This window comes from Benincasa hispida, chromosome 4, assembly GCF_009727055.1.
Source record: "Benincasa hispida cultivar B227 chromosome 4, ASM972705v1, whole genome shotgun sequence".
In the NCBI taxonomy this organism is placed as follows: Eukaryota; Viridiplantae; Streptophyta; class Magnoliopsida; order Cucurbitales; family Cucurbitaceae; genus Benincasa; species Benincasa hispida.
The window spans coordinates 42,877,945-42,902,544 of NC_052352.1; the positions used below are offsets into that span (position 1 = coordinate 42,877,945).

Sequence of the window (24,600 nt, forward strand, 5' to 3'; positions counted from 1 at the left end):
ACACGATTGGTTACGTTTATTATAAATAAAAATAGTTGGCTCGATTTTGTGCCTCCAAAAACTACCTATAATCTTTATTGATTCTCTTTGCTGGTTTTGTAGTACAGATGCAAATAACATTTTGAATTGTGTTCCATCTAATAGTTATACCAAACACCTTTGGAATTATGCAATAGCTAAGCTTATTTATTCATTTCAAAATGCGGCCATCTTGCCAGCACATATGCTTGAGCAAATCCAAGAATGGAACTTGTTTCAACAACTGTGACTATTTGTTAGTCACCCAAAGGAACGAGAGTTGTTTTCTTCGACCTAAGTAAAATAAAGCTGTTATATTGACAAACGCGTACTTTTCTGGAAAAAATACTCACCACTAAGGGAGCACAACCCGAGTAAGTTTGTATTGAATAACTTTCAAGGAATTACTGAACCTTCAACAAGTAGTTTTAAAGAACCAACACCTCAACAAGAGTTTAAAAAAGAACCCACTCAAACAAGAGTTTGTTGGAAATTGGATCATCTAGTATGTCAAATTCATCTCAAATATTGAGGGACACCTCGACGTAGTGGAGGCTTGCGAACCACTTGTTTGTTACATAGGTTTAACACAAAAAGAGTATTTAAGAGGCGGTATTATAAATATCAATAATATGTGTGTAAAGTAGATACCATGCCTTAGTGTAAATAAGACCGTGAATGCTTGCGCTCACTTCCATATGTAGACCATATTCATTAAAAGTTATAACATTGATTAAGTCCAAATAGCTGAAAGAACATAAGATCTTTAAGCAAAAATGGGAATGGACCCCAAATCACCAAACTTATAGAATGGTTAAACCTTTACAGCAAACAACATTATGCATCTAAAAAAAATTCACATAGCTTAAAGAAAAACTACAGAAGAGAAAATGGGTTTAGAATCCTTTACCTTTGAAAGACCATTTCAATTGAAATACCTGTCGGAGGAAACGACCACCGCGAAAGTTATTTTGTATTCATCTGGCATGAGAATCCAGGATTGTGTGGGCTCTAGCTTATTTGGATGAGGAAAAGAAAGTTGGCGAGGAGGAGCAGATTTGGAAAAAGAAAATCACAATAACGCTTCTATGTAATTTTGTGTGTCTCACTGTGAAAAAACATAATGTGGAAAATGAAGCAAACCAACCCTACTATCAGTAGAGGAGTAGAAATCGGGGCGGAGCTCCACAAAAAATGATTTTTAAAAAAAAATAATAAATAAATTTATTTTAATAAATTCAATTAACATATATATTCTATTGATAACTAACTTACCATATAATATATATATATATATTAAACTATATGTTATATCAAATATAACATATAATCTATAATTTCTATATTGTATCAAATACAATATAACCTATAATTTCAATTCTCTCTCACCAATGACTTTTAATGTAAATCACATTTATAATAAATTTAATTATATGAATCCAATTCACATAATTAATATTTGAATCATATTCAAATATTTATTTGCTCTCAAATAAACTTTATATTATAATGTATCAAATACATTATAGTAATTACATCATATATAATTAGATTAAATTAATTATATCACATATAACTAATTCCTTCAATAATTTGGACAATTCAAATTAATCCAAAAAATTATTCTCATTAATTCCCGTTGAGCTACAAAATGGACCTCATGGATCTGTAGCTTGAAGCTCCAACAGTACGTGAATAATTAATTAAACTCTTTAATTAAAATATTCACCATCCGTTAACTGTCGAGCACTCCACTAAAGACTGACAGTTGCACTCTTTGCACTACGAATATATTCATGTGTCCATTGGATATAACCAATCAACAGTACGGTGACCCTTCACATGCTCGTAAGTATAGTTGATTACCATTTTGCACCTATAGTTACATCCAACTTCTTAAGTACCACTGATCTCTCTAATGAACAATAAATCATAGTCCAATTATGACCAAACCTCTCTCGAGCTAGGAGAGGGTGTGGCGCCACATTGTTCAAGCTCAAAAATCAACTCTTAAGAGAGCAATTTATTTGCTTACCCCGACATTGGAGAAGGAGTGAATTCCTTCTTGTGTAGCTATGTTCCCAGCTCCCCAATCAAATGAATCCCCAAAATGGTGTTAAGTCGGCGATCTGGTCACTCTCACCCATATAAATCAAAGGACGCCTTCAGAGGCAGGAGTTCAAACTCACTCAGGATTTAGGTAATGTTACCTATGGTCATCTTGGTAAAATGTAAGTCTATTATGAACGATGTTATATGATAAGACTAAATATTTCATGGTCTAGTCTTATACAAACTCCTCTGTATAGAATACCTCTGCTCACATGTCTCTATATGAATAATCAGGATCAAATCATTAATAGCACTTTACAACAATTGTAACATCTACAAAACGGGTTGTACTCGTAGTGTCACTAGGATAAGGTATCTAGCCTTATCCATCTACTGCAGACCATTTAGGTTATCACTTAAACATGATCTACCCGTATGTCTCTACATACATGTTAAAGCTACAAGATAACCTTGGATGTTAGTTTATTGGTTTCTGGATTAATGCAAATAAATATCAAATAAAACATCACATATTTTATTAAATAGATAAGATGTTTGTATAATACAATTACAAACTATAGGACCATATGAGATTTAGGACACCAACCCCAACATATGCCACATCTTGAGTTGCTAAAATTTGGTCTTAGAGAAGTCAAGATTGGCGAGAAAACCAAAAAAATTTGGAGAAAATTCTTGAATTCTTTGGAAAATTTTCATAAATTTTTTAATTTCTAATTTCCAATATTATGTTATTTTATTGTTTTATTTTATTTTAATATATTATGTTATATTTTATTGATATCTGTTTCCGTTGTGTTTCTTTATGCCCCTCAATTTTACAAGATAACTCTAAATTTTCAATAATAAAAATATAACCTCAAACTTTAAAAATTATAAAATTTGGATCTCTCATGCAAATCTGAACATAGTAAATACTCAATTGATCTAGATCATGTATTATCGATCAAGAAGTCAGAAATTTAATTCTTTATCTATATATTATTGAATTTAATTTTTTTTTAAAAAAAAAACTCTCTCGTTTTAGATTTCTGTAGTATTATTAATAAGCAAAACATACATTGAACTAGGTTTCAAGATTTTGGATCTAATTTCCTTTTTGGTTCGTAAGTCTCAAAATATTATATTTTTAGTCCTTAAATTTTGAGTTTTATTTTAATTTAGATCATAGATTTCAAAATGTTGCATTTTTAGTTTTAAAATTTTGAGTTTTGTTTTAATTTGATCCATATGTTTTAAGATTTAAACTTTTAATTTCGATTTTTCACTAAAAATTCACTTCAATCTTTGGTGTTAATGTCTATTAATTAATTTAAAATAATTATGAAGTAAAATTTTAAAACTATATTTAATAGTGATGAAAAAATAGTGAGACTTAATTAATTATATATTTTTGTTAATTCTTTTAAATTAATTGATAGACATGGACTCTAAAGTTAAAAAATGAGTATTTAGTCGAAGGTAAAAGTTTACGTCTTTTTTCCCCTTGAGAAAATTGAGTGTATCTATCTGTTAAAAAAAGCGAACTTTTTGTCCTTTAATTAATTAAACTCGAAATATATATATAAGTTTGAACTAAATATATTTTATTTTCATTCACAAATGGTAAGTGAAGGTTGATTTTATAACTAATAAAAAAATTACTGGATATTAATAATTTTTTTAAAGCATTCTTAATGATAAAATGAATAAGAAAATGTGTAATAATTTAGAAGAAAAAAAAATTATAATTTAACCTTAACTATATAATCAATAGACTGTGATTCTTCTTCTTTTTTTCTTTTTTTTTTTTCTTTTTTCTTTTTTTGAGGAATATATTAGATTATAATGAAGGACATTTTGATCTTTCTAACCTTACAAGATGTAATTATTATCTTTAACCATTTGAATGAATATAATATACAGTGATTAGTATTAGTTTAATGTGTGTTTTTCTCCATTGATGCATTGATTAGTAGGTCCAATTTTGGATTAAAAAGTTAATTACTTCTTTGGCTGGAAATCCATTAAAGGTTGATCATGATAGGTTAGATTGATTTTAGTTCAACTATTTTTGGCATGGTTTGGTCAATACTAGGAATTTGATTTTATTTGCAAATTGCATGTAAATTAATACTCTAGTGGAGAATATTAAAAGCTCATGCATGAATCTAGATTTTCAAAAATCCAATTTTTTCCCATTCACAATCAAATATCAACTTGGAAGAGGGGAAAGGGGTTGATTTTGTCAAGAGAATAAAAACAAAAGAATAATACAACATTCTAATATTAATAGAAAATTTGGATTTTGTTTATAATTATCATGTTCATTTTAAAATAATATTATGTACTCTAGCATTTAAAAATATCAAGCATTTATCCCATATATATCAGTTTTATATCAATTATCCTTTTAAAGGTCGTTTGATTTTATTTACTATATATACACATAATAAAATCTTTTTATCAAAGTTATAATATATTTTTTTTCAAATATTCTAAGTATCTAAAATTTCAAACGTTTTTATTGATTTTCTAACATTCCGTCAAAGAATTATAAAGATTTGATACAACAAATCATTAAAAAAATGTAGAATAATTTGAATAATATTTCCACCCTTGGGACCAAAAAAAGAATATGAAGATATGACTGATAAGCTAGTAATAGAGATCATAGTGAGAAAGAAAATTCAAGGTGAGAGCTTTTTATTCTTCATATTCCTTGTTTTTACTTTTAATTTTTTTTCACAATAGTAATTAGGATGAATTGAACTTATCCCATCTATGTCCTTTTAGAAAAAGGAAAAAGAAAATTAAAGAGGTGTAGAAAAAAGAGAATGTTTTAAGGAAAAAACATGAGAAAAGAATCTTCAAACTTTTACACTTACACACCCAAGTTTTTTAATAATTGACCAAATAATTGATTTTGACATATGGGTTTGGCAAGTTGTCAAATTTTGAGTGGAATTAAAATTATTTGCTTTTATTTTCTTACTTTTTTAAAAAAATTAATTTTCATAATCTTATAAGGTTCAGATCATTGGGCTTCTCTTCCACTAAACATACACTAAGGAAACCAACTAGGTTTCACAGTCAAAGTCCACTTTTTTTCCCCTAATAATTTCATTTTTTTTGGGTTAAAATATCATTTTTGGTATCTGACTTTAATCCATATACTTTCGAATGTGTAATTATAGTCCACGTACATTTAGGGTCTGTTTAGATTGATTAAAAAAATGTTTTAAAAAATTCATTTTTATTTAAGCTCTAATAATAAAAACTATTTAAAATACACTTTGAAAGTGTATTTAAAACTGTTTTGAGTGATTAAAATATATTTCATTTTTTTAAATGATTTATTTTCAAAATTAAAAACTTGAAAAGTTTAACATTTCCTCAGTCGGTCTTAAATTTTGTCTCTTAAAATTAGTTTTGTATGGAAAATGGCTCATAAATAGTAATAATTTTCATTTAAGGAAATACACTATGTGATACCTTTGAAAAAAGTAACATGAAAACATATTTTAAAAATAATAATAGATAAAAAAAATTAAAAATTTGATAATATATATAGACTAAATTTAAGATTTATTGAAAATGTCACAAGCAAAATTAGAAAAATATATATAAAGGTCTAAAATTGAATAAATATAAAAATGTGGAGATTAAAATTCTCTCTTTTGACTTTTGACTTTGAATTTCAAAGTATTATTTTAATAGTTGATATAATTGATCATCTCATGCTGCTTAGATTTGACTTTTGACTGTTTTTCATCATTACTTCTACAAACTTGATGCAATAATTTGAATTATGTGGACATCTTTTTTTTTTTTTTTTAAAGTAATTTTAGATTAAAGTACAATTTTAATCTTTGTATTTTCTTTGACTTGTAATTATTCTTTATTGTCTTTCAAAAATAAAAACTAAGTTTTGGTAAATGTTTATTTTTCAAAATACAAGACTTGAATTTTTGAAACAATATTCAAGTTAGACCACGCAGCAAAGAAAAGTATTGTTTATGAACTTACTTTAAAATATAATAATACATAGAAAACAAAATAAGAGTAAAGGGAGATTCAAATAATTCGACAATCCGAACCATTCAGACTATCCAATTCAAAATATAAAAGTTGAGTTGAGTCAGTTTTGTTTTTGGGTTGGATTGGGTTAAACTTTTTCTGTTGGATTGGATTGGGTCATGGGTTGGCTAAAAAAAATTTGGGTTGATCTAACCCAACCCGAGTTTTATATATATAAATAAAATATATTTTATATATTTCTCGTTTTTTAAAATTTGATTACTTTGTGAATTTTAAATATTTTTCTTTTAAAATTGTTATGATATTTGTCTCTATTTGAAGTTTGCAATAAATATCTTAGGTATTTGATATTTAGCATTTGAATTTTATGAGATTTTAATTATTAGTCCCGTGTTGTATATAAATTTAAATATTTTTAATTAAAAAGAAAAAAATAAGTTATAACCCGACAACCTAACCCAACACAAGGGTTAAGTTGGGTTGGGTTAGAACTTTTTTGGGTTCTTTGGTTGCCAACCCAATCAATCTAAATTTTTGGGTTGGTCCAAGAACACCTCAACCCAATCCATATACACCCCTACAAGAGTCTTAGTGTATTGTACCTAAAAAAGGTAATATTATACTTATGGCATAGAATTGGTATTAAAAATTTAACAAATATCAATTTATACCCCTAAACCCTAAACGTTAGAATTATATTAATTTAAATAATGAATAAATAATTGTATCAATTTAAACCTCGAACTTTCGTAAGTGTACCAATTTACGCTTTTCTCCAGATTTCTTTCGACCGATATCATGTAAAACTTATAATTATATAAGTAAATTAAACTATTAAATCTTTATAAGCCAATCAATTTAGACCATGTATTACAATTATCTTTGAAAATCATCAATGCATTAATTCTCAAATATGTGTAGACTTCTTCAAATGTCGGTTTTACAAAATTGACGATTAAAGTAAATGCATGGACCATTCTAAAAGAAAATTATGACTAAGAGTCTAAATTGATTCATTTATGAAAAGTTAACGATTTTTATTGATACAATTATAAAAGCTTGTTCCAAACAAAATGTAATATATGATGTAAATTGATACACTTACAAAAGTTTATCGTTTATATCGTTGATTAGTTCAGGGTTAAAATCGATACAACATTTAAAATTCAGAATTTAAATTGATATTAGAAGATCATATCACTACATATGCATTTTTTTTTTTTTTGAGACAATCTTAGCCATCCATAGCATAGAGGTCTAATGCTCTTCGATTCCTTTACGTGCAAGAGTGTAAGTAACACATTATGACTGATGGAAATGCATTATAATATAGTGGATGATATTTTTAATAAATTTTCTATGTCAAGAACTTTATCACAAGTTTTTTTTGGAGAATAAAAAAAATAAAAAAAATATAGAGAGAGATCAAGTTCTGAAAAAAAAAAAAAAATAGTCAACGTTAATCTAGGAAGTTTGACTAACCACTTGTTTAACTGGTAGTTCTAATCCAATCAACAAAATAAAGAAGTTCAACCAAAAGACTAAGAATTTTGGTTGTTTTTTTTCCCCTTTTCATGAAAATAGCCTAATTTGCATTAATTTTGTCCATGAAAAAGAAAAAAAAAGCTTAGATTTGTTTGATAGGACCATAAGGAAAAATATATATATATAAGATAATAAAGAAAGTGGAGGCTAACTTGAGCTTGACTGCATTCATATACTATTGTTTGACTTTGTAATCCAAATTAACTATAAAAATAAAAAAAATAAATTGAACACTCAAATAAACTATTGTATTAAAAGGAAAACTTATATATATTTTTTAACAAAGAAACAATATGAAATTATTAATAGTATATATTATAACCTTTTTAACAAAAGCTGGAATAGCTCAGTTGGTTAGAGCATGTGGCTGTTAACCACAAGGTCGGAGGTTCAAGCCCTCCTTCTAGCGTTTTTCTTTCAATTTTTTCTTGAAACATCTTCCTATTATAAAATTCTTTTTTTCTTTTTTTCTTTTTTTTTTCGTTCATTTTATGTAATGATATCTATGGTATAAACAATATGAATAATACATTCAACAAAAAAATTTGAGGGAAGAAAAGCACTTCCTTTATATTTTCATTTATTTTGAGATAAGTACCGAAAAGAAAAGGTGTCTTTATTATGATAAATTTTGCTTAAAAGTCTACGAATATTGAATATAAGAGGGAAATTTGATATTAAAAATGGCAAATAAGTTGCTAACCATGAAATATAAAAGGAGTGCTTTTCTTTTAACGTTTAGAAAATTATTAGATGTATTATTTCTCTTAATCAAACTAGTAGACTTTTATGTAAAAGGAGTGCTTTTCTTTTAACGTTTAGAAAATTATTAGATGTATTATTTCTCTTAATCAAACTAGTAGCTTCAATGACATAAAGAAACACAGATAAAATAATGAATAATTTTTCCCTTGCATAAGAAAGATTACAACACTTAAAGATTGTTTGGACCGACTTTCTAAAGGTCCGTTTGATAACGTTGTTGTTTTCTGTTTTCTGTTTTTGTTTTTCATTTTTCAAGAAATTGACTTATTTGATGATCATTCCCGTTTCTTGCTTATATATTTTGCCCATTTAAAAAAACTAAAAAGTAGTTTCTCATGTTCTCGTATCTATATTTATGTAATCATTTCAACATTTGGATGATCTAATACATTCGCTCCATTGGTACAAGGCCCAGACAATCAATCTTTTTTCCCACCCTTCTTAGGTTTGAATTATGCAGTTTATTTTTTACCCTTTTGTTTTTTATATTTTATTTCTTTTTTTTATTTCTTTTTATATTGTATTGCTTTTGTTTTTTATTTATTTAACTGTGCGTGTAAACTTATTTCAGTTAGATTATATAAATTTTTTTATAATTTCTTTTTATGTTTAATGTAATGTTAATATCTTTTTTATATACATATTATATTATTAAAAAAACAAAAATAAAAAATAAAAAAATAATTATCAAACAAGTAGTAGATGGTAAGCAGGTGCGTCATAGCCCATCCAAGGCCTTCACGGTCCTCGATTCGATTCGCATTAAAGAAAATTGTATTTTTATTTGTTTTATATATCTTTCTTTTCTATATTAATTTTTCTTTATTTCTTTATTATTTTTTATTTATATGTTAATTAATTTTAAATTTTAAAACTTAGATTTATTATTTTTATTTTCAATTTTCAAAATTTTATATTTAAATATTTTTTGAGTTCTGTATATTATTCAATTCTAAATTAAAAATTATTATTTTTAGTACATTCGAAACCCGTTAGAATTTTACAATATATAAATTTTGTTTATTAAGATATTCATTTAGGTTCACTTTAATATTTTATAACCACGACATTTATATAATAATATAATTGAGTTGGATTTGAGTAAACATCATTTTAGATAAATGACTTGAGTGAGAAATAATATTGCAAATTAAAATTTAACAACATATGAATGATCAAAACAATTATATTATAGTTATTAATTTTGCTTTGGGATTTATAAGTATTTGATAATGTAAATGTTTTATAATTTTCTTTTATATATTTTCATGCATGCTTTATATTTTTATTTTACATACTTAAATTATAAAATAAGAGAAAAGGTAAGGAAAAAATACAAGAAACAAAAAACAAAAAATGATTATCAAACAAGTTTATGTTTATGTTTTTCTTTTTCAAAAAACAAGAAACAAAATAGTTGCCAAATATATTCTTGTTTCTAATTCTTAAAAGATAAGAAATGGAAAATAAGAAACGAGAAACAAGAAACGCAAAATGAGAAATGAGAATATTATCAAATGAGCTGTAAGCACCTAAAAAACGCTTGTTGTGCACTTAAAAACACTTTTTAAATATTTAGAAGGTCGAAGAAGATAGCTGTTAGGGAAGATAATAAGAGAAGATGTGTGAAGACCAAGGACTATAAATCTTCCTTTCTAACCAGCCATTTTAAATGTAAAATATAAAGCCATTCGTAACACTCTAATAGGTCACTAAACTTTTAAAATGTTTAATAGATTTAAAAACTTCGAATTTGTATCTAATACGCCTTTGACATACTCAAATTTTCTAAAAATTAATTTATCTATAAAAATATGAATTCGAATTTTGTGTAAAATGTAACACTAAGGCCCCATTTGATAACAATTTGATTTTTGACTTTTTGTTTTTTAAAATTAAGTTCATAAATACTACTTTCACCTCTAAATTTCTTTCTTTGTTATCCATTTTTACCAATGATTTAAAAAACCAAGCAAAACTTTGAAAACTAAAAAAGTAGTTTTAAAAACTTGTTTTTGTTTTTGGAATTTTGTTAATAATTCAACTATTGTACTTGAGAAAGATGCAAATCATTGTAAGAATGAGGAAGAAATAAACTTAATTTTCAAGAACAAAAACCAAAAGCTAAATGGTTACAAAACAGGTCCTAATCTTTCAATTTTATCAAAGATTTATTAGACTAAAATTGAAAGTTTAGGAATTATTGGATGCAAACTTGAAAATTTGGAGATCTATTGAACACTTTTTGAAGTTCTAGAACTTGTTGTATACAATTAAAAGTTCAATGAGCTATTACATACTTTTGAAAGTTCACGGACTAAATAGATACATAAATTCAGAGACCAAACTTGCAATTTGAGCATACTATCATCCGTAAACCAGAGAAGAGATGACATAAAAAACGACAATCTAAATCATATTTGAAATTCTATCGTTCACTAGAAATGAGTGTTCGAATTCATTAACAACTTGATACATACTCTTGACGATGGTTGGTAAAAAATCTATAGAAAACAAACAACCAAACGAGAAGAAGAACAGGAAAAATCATAAAAGTATTAGCAAAACTTAACAGGAAGATCGACTCAAACATTTTCTTTCCAATAAAACAATTCGGGAATTGGGGAGGCTCACTTTATTGGCAGTTGTCACAAGTTCAAATCACATTCTTGAATGAGAAATTTCGATTAATTTCACCACGTCATCACAGCAAAAGTCCAAGCTTATTTGAAAACTATAAATTGGATCGAGCTGAGTAAAATCGCTCGGACAAACCCAATTCAAACTCATGCTGAAAATTCGGGCCAAATTAAGGATTGGGCTCAAGCCCAATATTTGAGCCCAATAACAATTGAACTCAAACCCATGTAAGGCCCATGGAAATCCTCTCTATATAGAAGTCTTACCCCTCTCATTTGGAGGAGGTTGGAAGAAATGAAACCCAAAACTCTCTTGAGATATGAAGAATATAACTTTTCTTAAGCTCTGAAGACTGAAGCTTTGAAACTTTCAAATTCTGAAGATCGAAACTTTAAAGTTCTAAAAACCTTAAGAATATAACTCCTTGGAAGCTCTGAAGAATACAACTCCTCTTAAACTCTTAAGATTTGAAGAATACAACTCCCAACCCTTCTAGAGTTCTTGAAGTCATAAGCTCCAAGGGTTGATCTAAACAGATCAACAAGCCAAAAACTGACCCAAACTGATCAATAAGTCCAAAGGTAGGTTGATCTTCCAAAAAGATCAATAATCCCAAAAGCTGGTCCTACAAGAAAATCAACAAGCTAAAAAATCGATCATTTAAGAAAACCAACAAACTTAAAGATTAATTTTTTTTTAGAAAAAATATCAAATGATTTAGAGATTATACTCACTAATTAAATTGCTCATGAAATCTCGTGTGAACACATATACACCAACATTTGTTGTATTAAAATCAAAGCTTATAAATATTTTTGCTTTAGTTTGAAGGCATTAATGTATAAATTGACAAAGAAATGTATTAAAATTGATTTAAGTATATAATGTTACTACTGCAATAACAAAATGCTGGAATAGCTCCAGCGTTTTCTTTTTATTTTTCTCCCAATTTTCATGTAACATCCGACTATTATAAGACTCTTTTTTTCTTTCTTTCTTTCATATTGCATCACGATACCTATGGTACAACATGTTTATAAATGATACATTCAACAAAAAGAATTTGAGGGAACAAAGGCACTCCCTTTATGTTTTCATATCTTTGTTACTTTCAAATCTTCCCCGTCTGTTTTAGGAGAATTTTTATACAAAACCAAAACTATATAATGAAGAAGAAAAAAATACTAATTCAGGTTTTGTTTCTTTCTCCATTTTCCCTTCATCACTTCTTAGAGAATGCACGTTTTCCAGGTTTCGAGCTTCGTTGAGCTGTAGGTGGAAGTTTCTCTGATGGACCACATGGCAGCGGTCTGCCGGTCTCCCGTTCGATCCGACGTTTGAGCTCCCTGAGTATTCGAACTTGGCTCAGCTTTTCAGGAGACAACATTTCCCAGTAAATGCCTGCAATTCAAAACATTGTGGATATATGACTCCATCAATTGATATTACAAATTCGACCCATGTCCCTCCAATCTTAAGCAAATTGAAATGTATTGCACTAATCTTTTGAGATATGCACTGAAAAGAGGGATCTTTACTGTGATAAATTTTGCTTAAAAGTCGTACAAATGTTGAATATCGATGCAGATACCTGAAGGATCAAACTTGTATTTCAAGAGGGGAGTTTGGCATTAAAAAAAGCAAATAAGCTGCTAACCTTGAGGTTTGGGGATTTTTGTGTTGGTTAAAATGACCTGCGTCGGAGTGCATACGATGTCTACAGGCACATCGTGGACTAATAGCTTCTCAACTGGAATATCATCAACCAATTGGCAGTCGTGCACTGCAAGAGAATTGACCGTCTGTATTACGACAGGATGTTTGATGAAAATGCACAGCCAGAAGCACCAAGACAATATGAACCTTAACATGTGTGAAGCAAGGGGAACTCAATAACATGTAAGATATTCATTTGAATCTAAAACGTCTCAACGTTATTTTTATCGCCATCGTTCTTAAATCAACAGCCCTCTACACAAATTATCTCAACTCCTTGACAAACGTTGTGTTCAACCGATAATTCTATGCAAGTAAATTTGAAAACAAGCTCTCTTTTTCTTGAGGATGGGGGAGGTTTGAAATTTATATATATTGGGGAAGTCACTGCTGTTAAATTATGTAATACAACGTATTGTTGCTGAAAATAATGAAAATAACGAGAAACTACAAATTAAGATAGAAGCAGAGTAGTTACACAACCAGAAGTAACAATTGGAGTTGAGTCGTCAATGGCTCCCATGTACCGCAGCATTCCATATTCTAGTTCTGCAAATCCCTGCAATTTATAGTGTAGAGCAAATTTTAAGTTTATAAACTTTTTAGATTTACATTCAATTCAATTCTGTGTTAGTAGATATGTCATATACAAAGTATAAAAATATTAAATAGATCAAAAACCTATTAGACACGAAATTGAAAATCAAGGACCTGTTAAGAACTTTTTTAAAGTTCTAGAATGTATTGGATGTATTATTTTTTAAGTCAAAATAGCTTCAGTGTCATAAAGAAGCATCGATAGAATCAAGCATACTATTGGGGTATGTTTTGATTGACTTTCTAAGTACTTGAAATCACTTCATTTGCACACCTTTTTAAGAATTTTGAAAGTCTAAAGAGCTCCTTAATCAATACATTCCATTTCCAAAGTGGCAAAGAAGACAAGAAATGAGCTACAGATTTAAGTTATGTGCAAACATATAGACGGTTGTAAGGAAGATATGGGAAGATAATAAGAGAAGATGTCTGAAGATTAAGGATTATAAAATCTTCCGAGCAAATATGTTTCCTAACCAGCCATTTTCGATGTAAGAGATAAAACTAACAGTAACACTCTTACCTCTCCCTTGCCAAGCCGAGCACCCGTTTTGGGGTCAACAGCAACAGAACCAATGACAATCAGATCTACTTTGATCTTTTCATCCAGTCCAATTGGCTTTCCATACTTTGCTACCCCAACAGAAGTGCAGGCCTCCTTGATGGTAGCCGGAGTCAACATCCCGGATTCGACTATGGAGAAAAACCCAGTTCTCAACCGAGGCTGAGGTGTTAATAGTTTTTTGCCACCTGATCATAATCAAAATACCATTTAGTTTGTGATTTAACATGAAGAAAGCTTTCATGCTTATCCAGAGTCAAAGATGATACATACAGCTCGTTAAGTCATGAAGTGAAGTTGTGACTCAGTCCAAGCTTACACTGGATAATTTAACCACCAGAAAACTAAATTTGACAATGTCGTTGCCGAGACATCCAACCACCAAATTTACCATGAAGAGATTCATAATTTCAGTAGATCACATATTTCCTAGTTTTAGTTATAAACTAAGACATCACCAGTTGACATATTTTGAAGTTTCCTTTTGCCATACAAATTTGCACATTGGCTTTGTAAGGTTTAGAATCCTTGGGTGAATTTTCTTTTAGATATGTACTACAGGGTTATCAGAATAGGGAGAAGAAGAAGGAAAGGAGAAGAGAGAAAAAAATGTTGAAGGTTTATTTATTAATCATTGATCATATTTATTTATGCAAATATAGGTAGACGGATGTTGAATCATGCATCGAAAAAAGTCTCTTCAAGAAAAGAAAGAAACAATAAGTTTAAATTACAGGTTTAGTCCTGAAATTGTAGGCTTGCGTCTATTTGGTCTTTGAACTTTGAAAATGTCTAATAGGTTCGTAAACTTTCAATTTCGTATCTAATAGGTCACTCAATTGTAAAAATGTCTAATAGATCCATGATATATTCAAAATTTTCAAAAATAAATAATTGATCTATTAGATATGAATTTAAATTTATGTACGACTTCAATTTGGTATCTAGTAGACCTATGAATTTTTAAAATATGACTGGACTTTTCTGGACATAGGACTCGGTTTGTAAAGTTCAATAATCTTCTGGACACAATCGAAAGTTCAAGAGCTATGAGACTTTTCTGAAAGTTCACAAAACACACACCAAATTCAGAGACTGGACTTGCAATTTGACCAGACTATCATCAGTAACCAGAAAATAAATGACATAAAAAACGCAAATCTAAATGACATGAAATTGTATTGTTCACTACTTCATCAATAGTCTCTTGACGATACTATATGACAGACGATAGTAGGTAGACAATCTAAAAAAACACAAACCACCAAACGAGAAGAACAACAGGATAAATCATAAAAGTATCATCAGAACTGACCCGTAAGTGTAAGAAGCCTCACACCCTTCTGCGGAGAATCCGGATTAACCTTCACGCACTGTGAATCTCTGAATACTACCAAATCGCACAACTGATACAACCCCATTTCATCAGGTATACGCGGAAGGAATCAAAATTTCCGATACTGAAAAGAAAATCAGGAATAGGGTAGCTCACTCTATTGGCAGCTTCCATGGCGCCAAGGAAATTAGGGATACGATGGTGAACGGGTCGGGGATTTGCCGCGATATTTTGCGACTCCATGAAATCCCAAATTCGTTTTCGGATGACCCACTTCCAAGCTTTTGGGTCGTCGTCCGAAGCGCCTTCAGTGTCCCTTATTGAAGCTTCAGCCATGGATTTTATAGCTTGGGCGTCGAGGCGAGATCTCTCGGCCTCGTATGCTGCTTCGTCGAAAGGGACATCGCGTTGGGTTTCTCTGCCGCCATTTTTAGTGCTCTCCAGCTTGAAGTGCCTGATGGAGATTGAAGAAATGGAAGGAGATCTTGGAATTGCGTTGAGGAATGTGGATTTGAGTGATAGTGGGTGGGATAATTGTAGGAGACGGGAATCCATTAACGATAATTTCAGTGGACCGTTGAGTGTTCGCGCCTCCCGGATAGTTCGCCACGGATGAAGATAGTATATATATCTTTTCATGTTCTTAATAGTTCTTCTAAAAATAAATATCAATTTTAACTCTAAAATTATATTCATTTAAATTTATTTTTAACCTTCGTTTCTTTATCAATTAAATCCTCGATTATATTTTATTTGGATAAAATATTGTATGAGACTTATAATTTTATAAATTAAATTTTAAAATTTTCAGAAGTAAATCATTTATGCTCCCGTTTGATAACGTTTTTTGTTTTTGATTTCTTGTTTCCATATTTTTAAAAAACTAAAAATATAAATATGTTTGATAACTATTTTGGATAGAGATGTCCAATTTTTCCGTGGGATCCTGCCCAAATGGGGCGAAGAGTTTCCGATTAGGTGGGAAATGGAAAAAAATTCCTCCAGAGCTAAACAGAGACAACATTCCCCATCTCCATCCTCGCTTCGTTCCCCTTCCCTGTCCTGGTTAGCCTCTATTTATTTATTTATTTAGTAGAATTATTTAATATTAGGTTATTGTTGTTATTATTATTATTATATAACATCACATTTAAATTGCAAGTTTGATTGTTTATTGGTCAAGATAATGAATTTGTTTAAATTGAATATTTACATTTAGATTATATATGCAAATAATTTGATTTATATTTATTTCTTTATACTAAAAAAATTATTTATTTTTTAGGCCAAAATTTGATTAATTTATCTTTAAATTCACATTGTCATGTAAAGCTAACCAGTGATAGAGTCAATTATTTATTTAAAATTTGCTTACATTAGTAATTCAAATTAATTGGTTTTTTTTTAAAAAAAAAAAACAAAAACAAGCTAACAGAAAAAAATTCCGAGGAATTGATCCTCGCGAATTCCTGCATCGATCATTGTGGGGAATTTCACGGAGATGGAGAATGAAATGGGAGCAGGGACGGGGAATGGCATCCCACCCTGCCTCTTCCTGTGGACATCTCTAATTTCTGGTTTTTGTTTATTGGAAAAAAAGCATAAACAAAATTTTATTTGATAACTAATACTTATTTCTCGTTTCTCGTTTCTCGTTTTTTTACTTTTCTCCTTATTTTATAGTTCAAAAAATATTTTAATGATGTACAATAAGAAATATATATATATATAACATTCATTAAAAAATATAAAAAAAATTACATTCTTAAGTACAAGTAAGTCTCGATGGAAAATTAACAACAATAATACATCTATTGTTCTTATCTTTCAAATATTACTTAAATTTTATATTTAATATTATTTTTCACTCGAGTCATTCTCTTAAATGATGTCGACTCAAATCCAACTTAATTATATTATTATTGTAAAATGTTGTGGTTGTTCAATGTGATTTCTGAAGAAATTTAATTTGTTGAAATAAAATTCATATTTGTATTTACTTCAGTCTAGTAAGTACAGACTATAATAAATGATCATTTCATGCTTTCTTCGTATAAACTTTAATCCTTAAGCATATTAATCTTCTTGGATGATTGGCCTATGAACTTGTTGATTTTCTAGGACGATCCGTCTTTGGTCTTGATGATCTTATTAGAGGATCGATATTTAGGCTTGTTGATTAGTTTGGATTGACATTTGGCTTGTTGATCGGCTTGGATCAATCTTTGATACGTTGATTGATTTGAATCAACCTTAAGTTTGTTGATCGCTGGGATCAAGCTATGGTTTGTTGAGTGACTGGGATCAACCACTAATTTGTTGATTGTCATGGATCAACATCTGTCTTATTGAGTTTGGAAGTCGTATGATCCTTAAAGCTTTATAAGAGTGATCTTCAATCCAACTTCAATCTTTGGAACTTTAGATCTTCAATCGAGCTTCAATCTTCGAAACCGGGCTTCAACCTTCAATTCTTCAAACCCCCAACAATGAAGAATAATACTCTCATTTATAGAGTTTTCATGGCCTTAAATGGGCTTGAGCTTGATTGTCTTTTGGGTCAATAATTGGACTTTAGGATTGGGCCAACCTTTTCTTCAACTCAAATTTCAACCATGGGTGACCGACCAAATGTGTATGAATGATAAAAATATAAATAAAAGTGGTCTAACTGCAAGCATACACTGTCAATAAGTAATAGGCTAAGAATGTTACAAGTATCGTATCTCAAAAGATTATTTATGCAATTCAATTTTTTAATAAAGAGTTAATCAATGCAATCGATCGTATCATACCTGGATAGTGACATAGTCATGGACAGAAAAGCAGTAATCGGTAAATAAGTGATTCTGAGATTGAATGTTGATAAAAAGCAGTAAACAAGAGTATTGAATAGGGATATGGTTATGTTTCAACCAAAAAGTCGGTATGCCTTGAGTAATGCGATCATACCATATCTGGACAGTGACATAGTCATGGACAGAAAACTTCTTTGGTCTTGGATCAAGTTCATTTAAAAGTTCTATGCAGCTAATGCCTATATTTCTATGGTTAGCTGGGTCCATAGTTTAAAATTTTGATTGAAATTTCAAGATTTTGATGACCTCAAAATTTTGATTGAGGAAATTTTGGTTTTCCCCCCAATTTCGATGAAATTCAAGAAAATTTTGAGAAATTTCGAAATTTCTAGAATATTCCAATTCCCCCCAATTTGAAGAGATTTTTTGAGAAATTTCAACAATTAAGGAAAATTTTGATATTTTTTAATTAACTCAGTTCAAGTTTTTCAATTTTATGGTTTGGTTATACATAATTATATAGTTTTATACGACAATGTCATTTTTGACAAAGAATTAAGCCTTTTTTACATGTTATTTTTTTAATTTCCAACTTTTCTCAATTTTTAGTTTTATTTTCGACCAAAAACTTTCATTTCTAAAGAAATTGAATTTGAAAAAACTACCAAAAGACATATATTTATTTTTATCCACATTCAAACTTTTTCTATTAAATTTTTACATACTTCACCTAAAAATTGAATTGATGTGAGTTTTTTTTTAACCATCCAAAACTTTAATAATTTTTAAATCATTTTATCTCAACATATTCCTGAACTTTATATTATTTTGTAACTATTTTCCATTCCTTTCTTAAATTTCTACTATCGCATCAATAGGCATTTGCAATAGACATCTAAATATTGTCTTAGTTTATAGAAATAGTGATTAAAAATGTTCAGTTATAGTATAATTAAGCCACAATCTAAGTTTCATGAACTAATAATAACAATTTACATCAATTTCCATAATTCTTTTTCAAAATTTTCATCGATATTGATATTTCCATAAATCGAGGTCTCCATGGTTCCATCAATATTGATTATTTTGAACCTTGGCTGGATCTTAGATTAATTCATATGCAATTTCTTTATCCTATGGTTTTCCTTATTTCTAAGGCGACGTGACAATCTTACTTCTAGGCTCTTAGTCTCACATCCCTTTGTGACATCAATTTATATCATAACATTCTCAGCATTAAGACTCCACGAGGTTGCTAAGTTAAGTGATTAGTTTAACTTAACAATATTTTCCCATAAACTTAACAAAGAAAATACACAAGTCAAAGAGGTATGAAGCATAAGCATTAATCAAGCCATAAAGCCGTAGGATATTCACATAATTGAACCCTTTAAAGGATTTAACTTATGTTAAAGAACAAATGAATGGATTTCATTAGATCACAAGTCATGATTATAAGATAAATGTTCAACAAATGAAAAGTGTAGAAATGAACTAAAGTCGTGCTGGAAAATACAATATAATAATGCCTTGAAATAATCTCTCACTCTTCTTGTCTTTTCCTAGAGTGATTCTCCTTTCTCAAGGATGAATCCTATCACTCTACACATTTTCACAGGGTAGGGATGACTTAGAGCTCTCTTTAAAGGAAAATTTGTTCTTGAAGCTTTCAGATTGAGAAGAGCGATATTTCGTCCAATGAGGGTTGAATTTCATTGATGGGTCATGGTTCTTTGAAAAGAGAAGCTTCTCATTCTTTTATAGGCCCAAATTATTTGAAGAATGACCGAATTTCATGTTCTAAACAACTTTCCATCAATTTTGGCGCTAATGAATGGTTGAAGACCGAATAAATAACAACTTGAATGATTGAGCATGAATCTAAAAAATTAGGGTTTTGATGCAGTCGCATCGTCCAATCGCATCAAGATAGATTTATGCAAAACAGTAAAAAAAAACCTCACTAAAAGCTTAAAAACTAATCCAAATCACTCTAAATCAACTTTAGACAGTGCAAAGACAAGTGTTTGCTCACTTTACTCAATTTAGGTCATTTTAGGGTAAAAAATATAACATAACATGTATTTTTACTATAAACAAGTAAAAAATAGACGGTAAAAACATACACTTTTTGACATCTATCATGCACCCAAGCTTAAATCTTAGCTTATCCTCAAGCAAACAAAATATAGAATAGATACTAAAAGTGAATTAACGTGCTTAGTCGGAAGTAAATGTAAAGTAGATGACTTTCAGGAGAGGCCTAACAACTTGGTGCCATATGTGTTCAATTCCCAAAGTAGACATCTTTCAGTCGGAAGTAAATGCAAAGTAGACGTCTTTCAGGAGAGGCCTAACAACTTGGTGCCTTATATGTTTAATTCCCAAAGTAGATGTGTTTCAGTCGGAAGTAAATGCAAAGTAGATGTGTTTCAGGAGAGGCTCAACAACTTTGTGCCGTATGTGTTCAATTCCCAAAGGCTCTCACGAGAGTTTCATTTGAAAATTGGCTCAACTTCCATCAACTATCTAACCAACATGCCAAACTAACCTAGCTACTATTGGGGTTGGTACCCTAAATCTCATAGGGTTCTATAGTTTGTAATTGTATTGTGCAAACATTTTATTTATATAATAAAATATGTGTGTTAAGTTTTTATGCCCTAAAACTTGTAGATAGTGAATATAATTAAATGACCGTCATTAATAAATAGTTTTTAATGTTTTTCTCAATAAATGTTATTGATATTTTATTTAATTTTATCTTATTAACTCTAAAATCCAATCAACTAACATTCTAGGTTGGCTTATGAGTTTTGAACTGTATGTAAAGACATATAGATATCAATATTCAAGATACAACATAAAAGGTCTATATTATAGGGGTAAGGTTGGGTACCTTATCTTAGTAATACTATGGATATGACCCACTTTGTATTTGATACAAATTTGCAGTGATCCAATGCATTTGTGTAGAAAACATGCGAGTGGGGTATCCTGGGCAATGAGTTTGCACAAGACTGAACCGTGAAATAGTGACCACTAGATGTAACTCCGTTGACTAGATATGTTTCTATTTTAATAGGATGACATAGGCAACTTAGTCTTACTTCTGAGTATATTATGAACTTCTGTTCACGATGGATTGTCCTTTGATTTATATGGGTGAGAGTGACCAGTTCGCCAACTCAATATGCCTAACATTTGGGGAGAAGACCGAGTGGGTAGCTGGCAACATAATCATACAAGATGGATTTCACTTTTTCCCGACTTCATGGTAAGTAGATGAGTGTTCCCTTAAGTGGTGTCTCCGAGACTTAAACAAAGAGCTCTACCCTCTCACTGGCTCGAGAGGGGTTTCTGTTTAATGGTTGGACCATAAACAGCTTGTTCATTAGAGGAGCATTGGTACTTAAGGATGTAGATGTAACCCAGAGGTAAAACAATAATTTGACCCAGTTGATGTTACAAACACTCATGAATGACTAACTTGCTGTTATTGGTCTATATCTATGGACACGAAAAAATATATGTAGTGAGAAAAGTGTAGTTGTGGGTCTTTAGTGGAGTGTACCCACAATTAACGAATATTGATTAATTTGGTTAATGAGTTTAGCCAATTAATTTTACATCGTTGGAGTTTCCGACCTACAGGTCCATTAGGTCCCTTTCTTAGCTTGTAAAGGGCATTAAGGTAATTTGTCATTAAATTGAATTTGAAATGTTCAAATTTATAATTGGGGATTTTTTAATGTATGTTGATACATTTTAATATAAATTTTAATTTTAAACTTTATTATTAATTTTGGATATGATTCAAAATTAATAAATGAGAGAACGAAATATTTGAAAGGAGTTCAAATATTAATTTAATATGAATAAGATTCATGGTGAAAAACGTAGGTTAAAAATAATGTGCATTGGATGCACATTAAAACTATAGGTTAAATGAGAGAAATATATTTGAATATGATTCAAATGAGAAATTTAAATTTAATTTAATTTATTTGAATATGATTCAAATGAGATAATTATTTAATTCAATTGAATTTTGAATTTAATTAAATTGATTAGATCAAAACTATAGGTTAATATTAATGCACATTAGATGTGCATTAAAACTATAAGTTATGTGAGAGGAAACCATTTAAATATGATTGCAATGGTTATTTTTTTTATTTTTTTAATTTAATAAAATAAATAGTTTTATTTAATTAGATTAAATAAATAATTTTATCTAATCTTAATTAAATAAAATGTAACTCCCCACGTAGGGAGTTACTAAAGACGTGGAATGAATCCTACGTCTCCTCACTTTCACCCTCTCTCTCCCATTCTCCCCGTATCAAAACAAAAGAGGAAAAAAAAAACAAAGAAGATCAATTGATCTATAATCAAAATTCTCTGCGTTTTTTGTCTTCTCTCTTCCTCCCAATTCCAAAAAAAAAAAAAAAAAAAAAAAAATCCCACAATTCTCATCTCCTCAATTTCCTTGCAATAATAGGGAGGACTCCAAGTGGTGGTGTCCAATCCCAATTACCAATAGAGAAATTCTATTGTCAAAAGGTTTGCAAGGTAAGGTTTCATGTGCAATTATGTTTTTGAATTGCATGCTTAATCTATTTTTCTATTTTATTCCAATGCAAAATTGTTATGTTTTAAACGCCAATTTTAAATACGTTTGGATTATATGTTGGGTTTTATGTCCTAAAACTCGTGGTTTGTAAACAATAAGATTTATTCTGAAAATTCAATAAGTTGTTGAAAATATGTATTGCTTATTTCGTTTTAGAAATAAATCCAATAAACTAAAAGATCCATGACTATTACATGAGTACTTGAACTTTATGTGGAAACATAAAAGTGGATCAGGTTCAAGTAAATAGTCAAAATGATTTATAGTATATGAATGAGGTTGGGTGCCTTATTCTGGTAACACTATTGGATGTGGCCCACTCTGTAGTTATTACAAGGAGTTGTAAAGTGCTACAGACGATGTGATCCTAATTCATACATGTTATGACATGAGGAGTGGAGGTGTCCTGTGTAATGGGTTTGTACAAGATCGGACCACGAAATCAGTCACTCTTACTTTATAACGCTACTTACAGGTTAAGACTGACTATTTCAAAACGATGACCTAGGTAACTTGACCTTAATCCTGAACTAACTATGAACTCCTGTTTATTTGAGATTATCCTTAGATTTTCATAAGTGAGTGTTGACTCAACAGCACTGGCTCAATAGACCTTCATTTCAGGGGTAAGACTGGGTAGATAGCTGGGGACATAAAGTGCAAGATGAAATTCACTCCTACCCATTTTTAGGGATAGTAGAGAGGTTGTTCCTTTAAGTGCTGACTCTGGGTCTTAGACAAAGGGCTCCACCTTCTCATTTGCCCGAGAGGGACTCGGTTTATTGATCGGATCACAAACCAATTATTCATTAGAGGATTAGTGGGACTTGAGGAACAATAGGTAATCTCGGGGGTAAAACAGACATTTGACCCAACCGTTATTACAAACAACTTGTGAAGGGTAACTTACTAATCATGGTTATATCAAGGACATAATATATTTACAATGAGGGGAGTGCAACTATGGGCTTTAGTGGAGTGACCCATTAGTTAACGAATGAGGGTTAATTCGATGTAAGGAGTTTAGCCAATTAATCTGGATTGTTGGAGCCTATGATCTTTAGGTCCACAAGGTCCCCCTAGTAGCTCATAAATGGATTAGCTTTATAGTAGCGTGATAAGTTAATTTAGAATGTTAATATTAGAATTAAGGGAATTAGTAATTATATGTGTTATAATTACGCGTTTAATTTTGGAATTAAACAAAATTGGAAAATTAATTAATATTTAAATATGATTTAAATATTAAATTAATGAATAAGAAATCATGAAGGTGGAATTTGTGTAAGATTAATTTAATATTTGATATTAAATTAATTATTTATTAGTAATTTTATTAGAAAATTACTTTGTGAAATAATTTTGTAAAATTAATAGAAAGTTAAATTGATTTTAGAAATAAATTTATAAAACAAAATTAAAATTGTAAAAACATAAATTAGAAAAAAATAGAAAATGAAAAGTGGGAAAATCCCACTTTCTTCATCAAGTAACTCACTCAAAATCCCACTTGACTCTTGCTCCAATTCTCCAAGCATGAGCTGCACCTCATGCAACCTTCTCCATTGCATGATTGTCCTGCAATAAATAGAGAAGATCGAAGTGGAAATCAGGCATGCATCAGTTGAGTTTTTTGCTGAAAATTTTGAGTGAAAGAAGGTGTTCTTCAAGATGGTGCAGCAGTGAGCTTCTTTTCCAAATTTCTTTTATTCAAGCTTATTTTGAGTCCCACAACTCAATCTAAAGCTCCAAGAGAATAGTAGGGAAGACCTCGAGGTGTTCACAACCAGATTAGGAGAAGATTTGCAGTTGAATTCAAGATTAAAGAGGTTCTACAAAGGTATTACTTGAAACCCTCTTATTATTGTATGAGCATGCTTTATTTATAGCCAAA

General features: G+C 29.7%; 1 protein-coding gene and 1 non-coding gene across 2 annotated transcripts; one reads left to right on the forward strand and one right to left on the reverse strand.

Annotated features, from left to right (window-relative positions):
• Window positions 1–7,991: 7,991 nt before the first annotated feature.
• On the forward strand, window positions 7,992–8,065 carry TRNAN-GUU. The gene has a single exon. It is a non-coding gene; the product is annotated as a tRNA-Asn (tRNA).
• A 3,966-nt stretch (window positions 8,066–12,031) lies between these two features.
• LOC120074991 (5-formyltetrahydrofolate cyclo-ligase-like protein COG0212) lies at window positions 12,032–15,890 on the reverse strand. Its single transcript, XM_039028120.1, has 6 exons — window positions 15,429–15,890; window positions 15,252–15,342; window positions 13,898–14,124; window positions 13,261–13,336; window positions 12,719–12,844; window positions 12,032–12,462 (listed from the first exon to the last, which is right to left on the reverse strand). The coding sequence occupies exons 1-6, from the start codon at window positions 15,825–15,827 to the stop codon at window positions 12,284–12,286; spliced, it is 1,098 nt and encodes a 365-aa protein (XP_038884048.1). The 5' UTR covers window positions 15,828–15,890; the 3' UTR covers window positions 12,032–12,283.
• Between the last annotated feature and the right edge of the window lie 8,710 nt (window positions 15,891–24,600).

Bases quoted from the DNA above. Each gene is read 5' to 3' on its own strand.
- LOC120074991 (XM_039028120.1), bottom strand. From the start codon at position 15,827: ATGGATTCCCGTCTCCTACAATTATCCCACCCACTATCACTCAAATCC. The intron at 15,343-15,428 runs GTGAGCTACCCT...GGGTTGTATCAG, and splicing joins CCATGGAAGCTGCCAATAGA to TTGTGCGATTTGGTAGTATT. The intron at 12,463-12,718 runs GTTAGCAGCTTA...TTTGAATTGCAG, and splicing joins AAAAATCCCCAAACCTCAAG to GCATTTACTGGGAAATGTTG.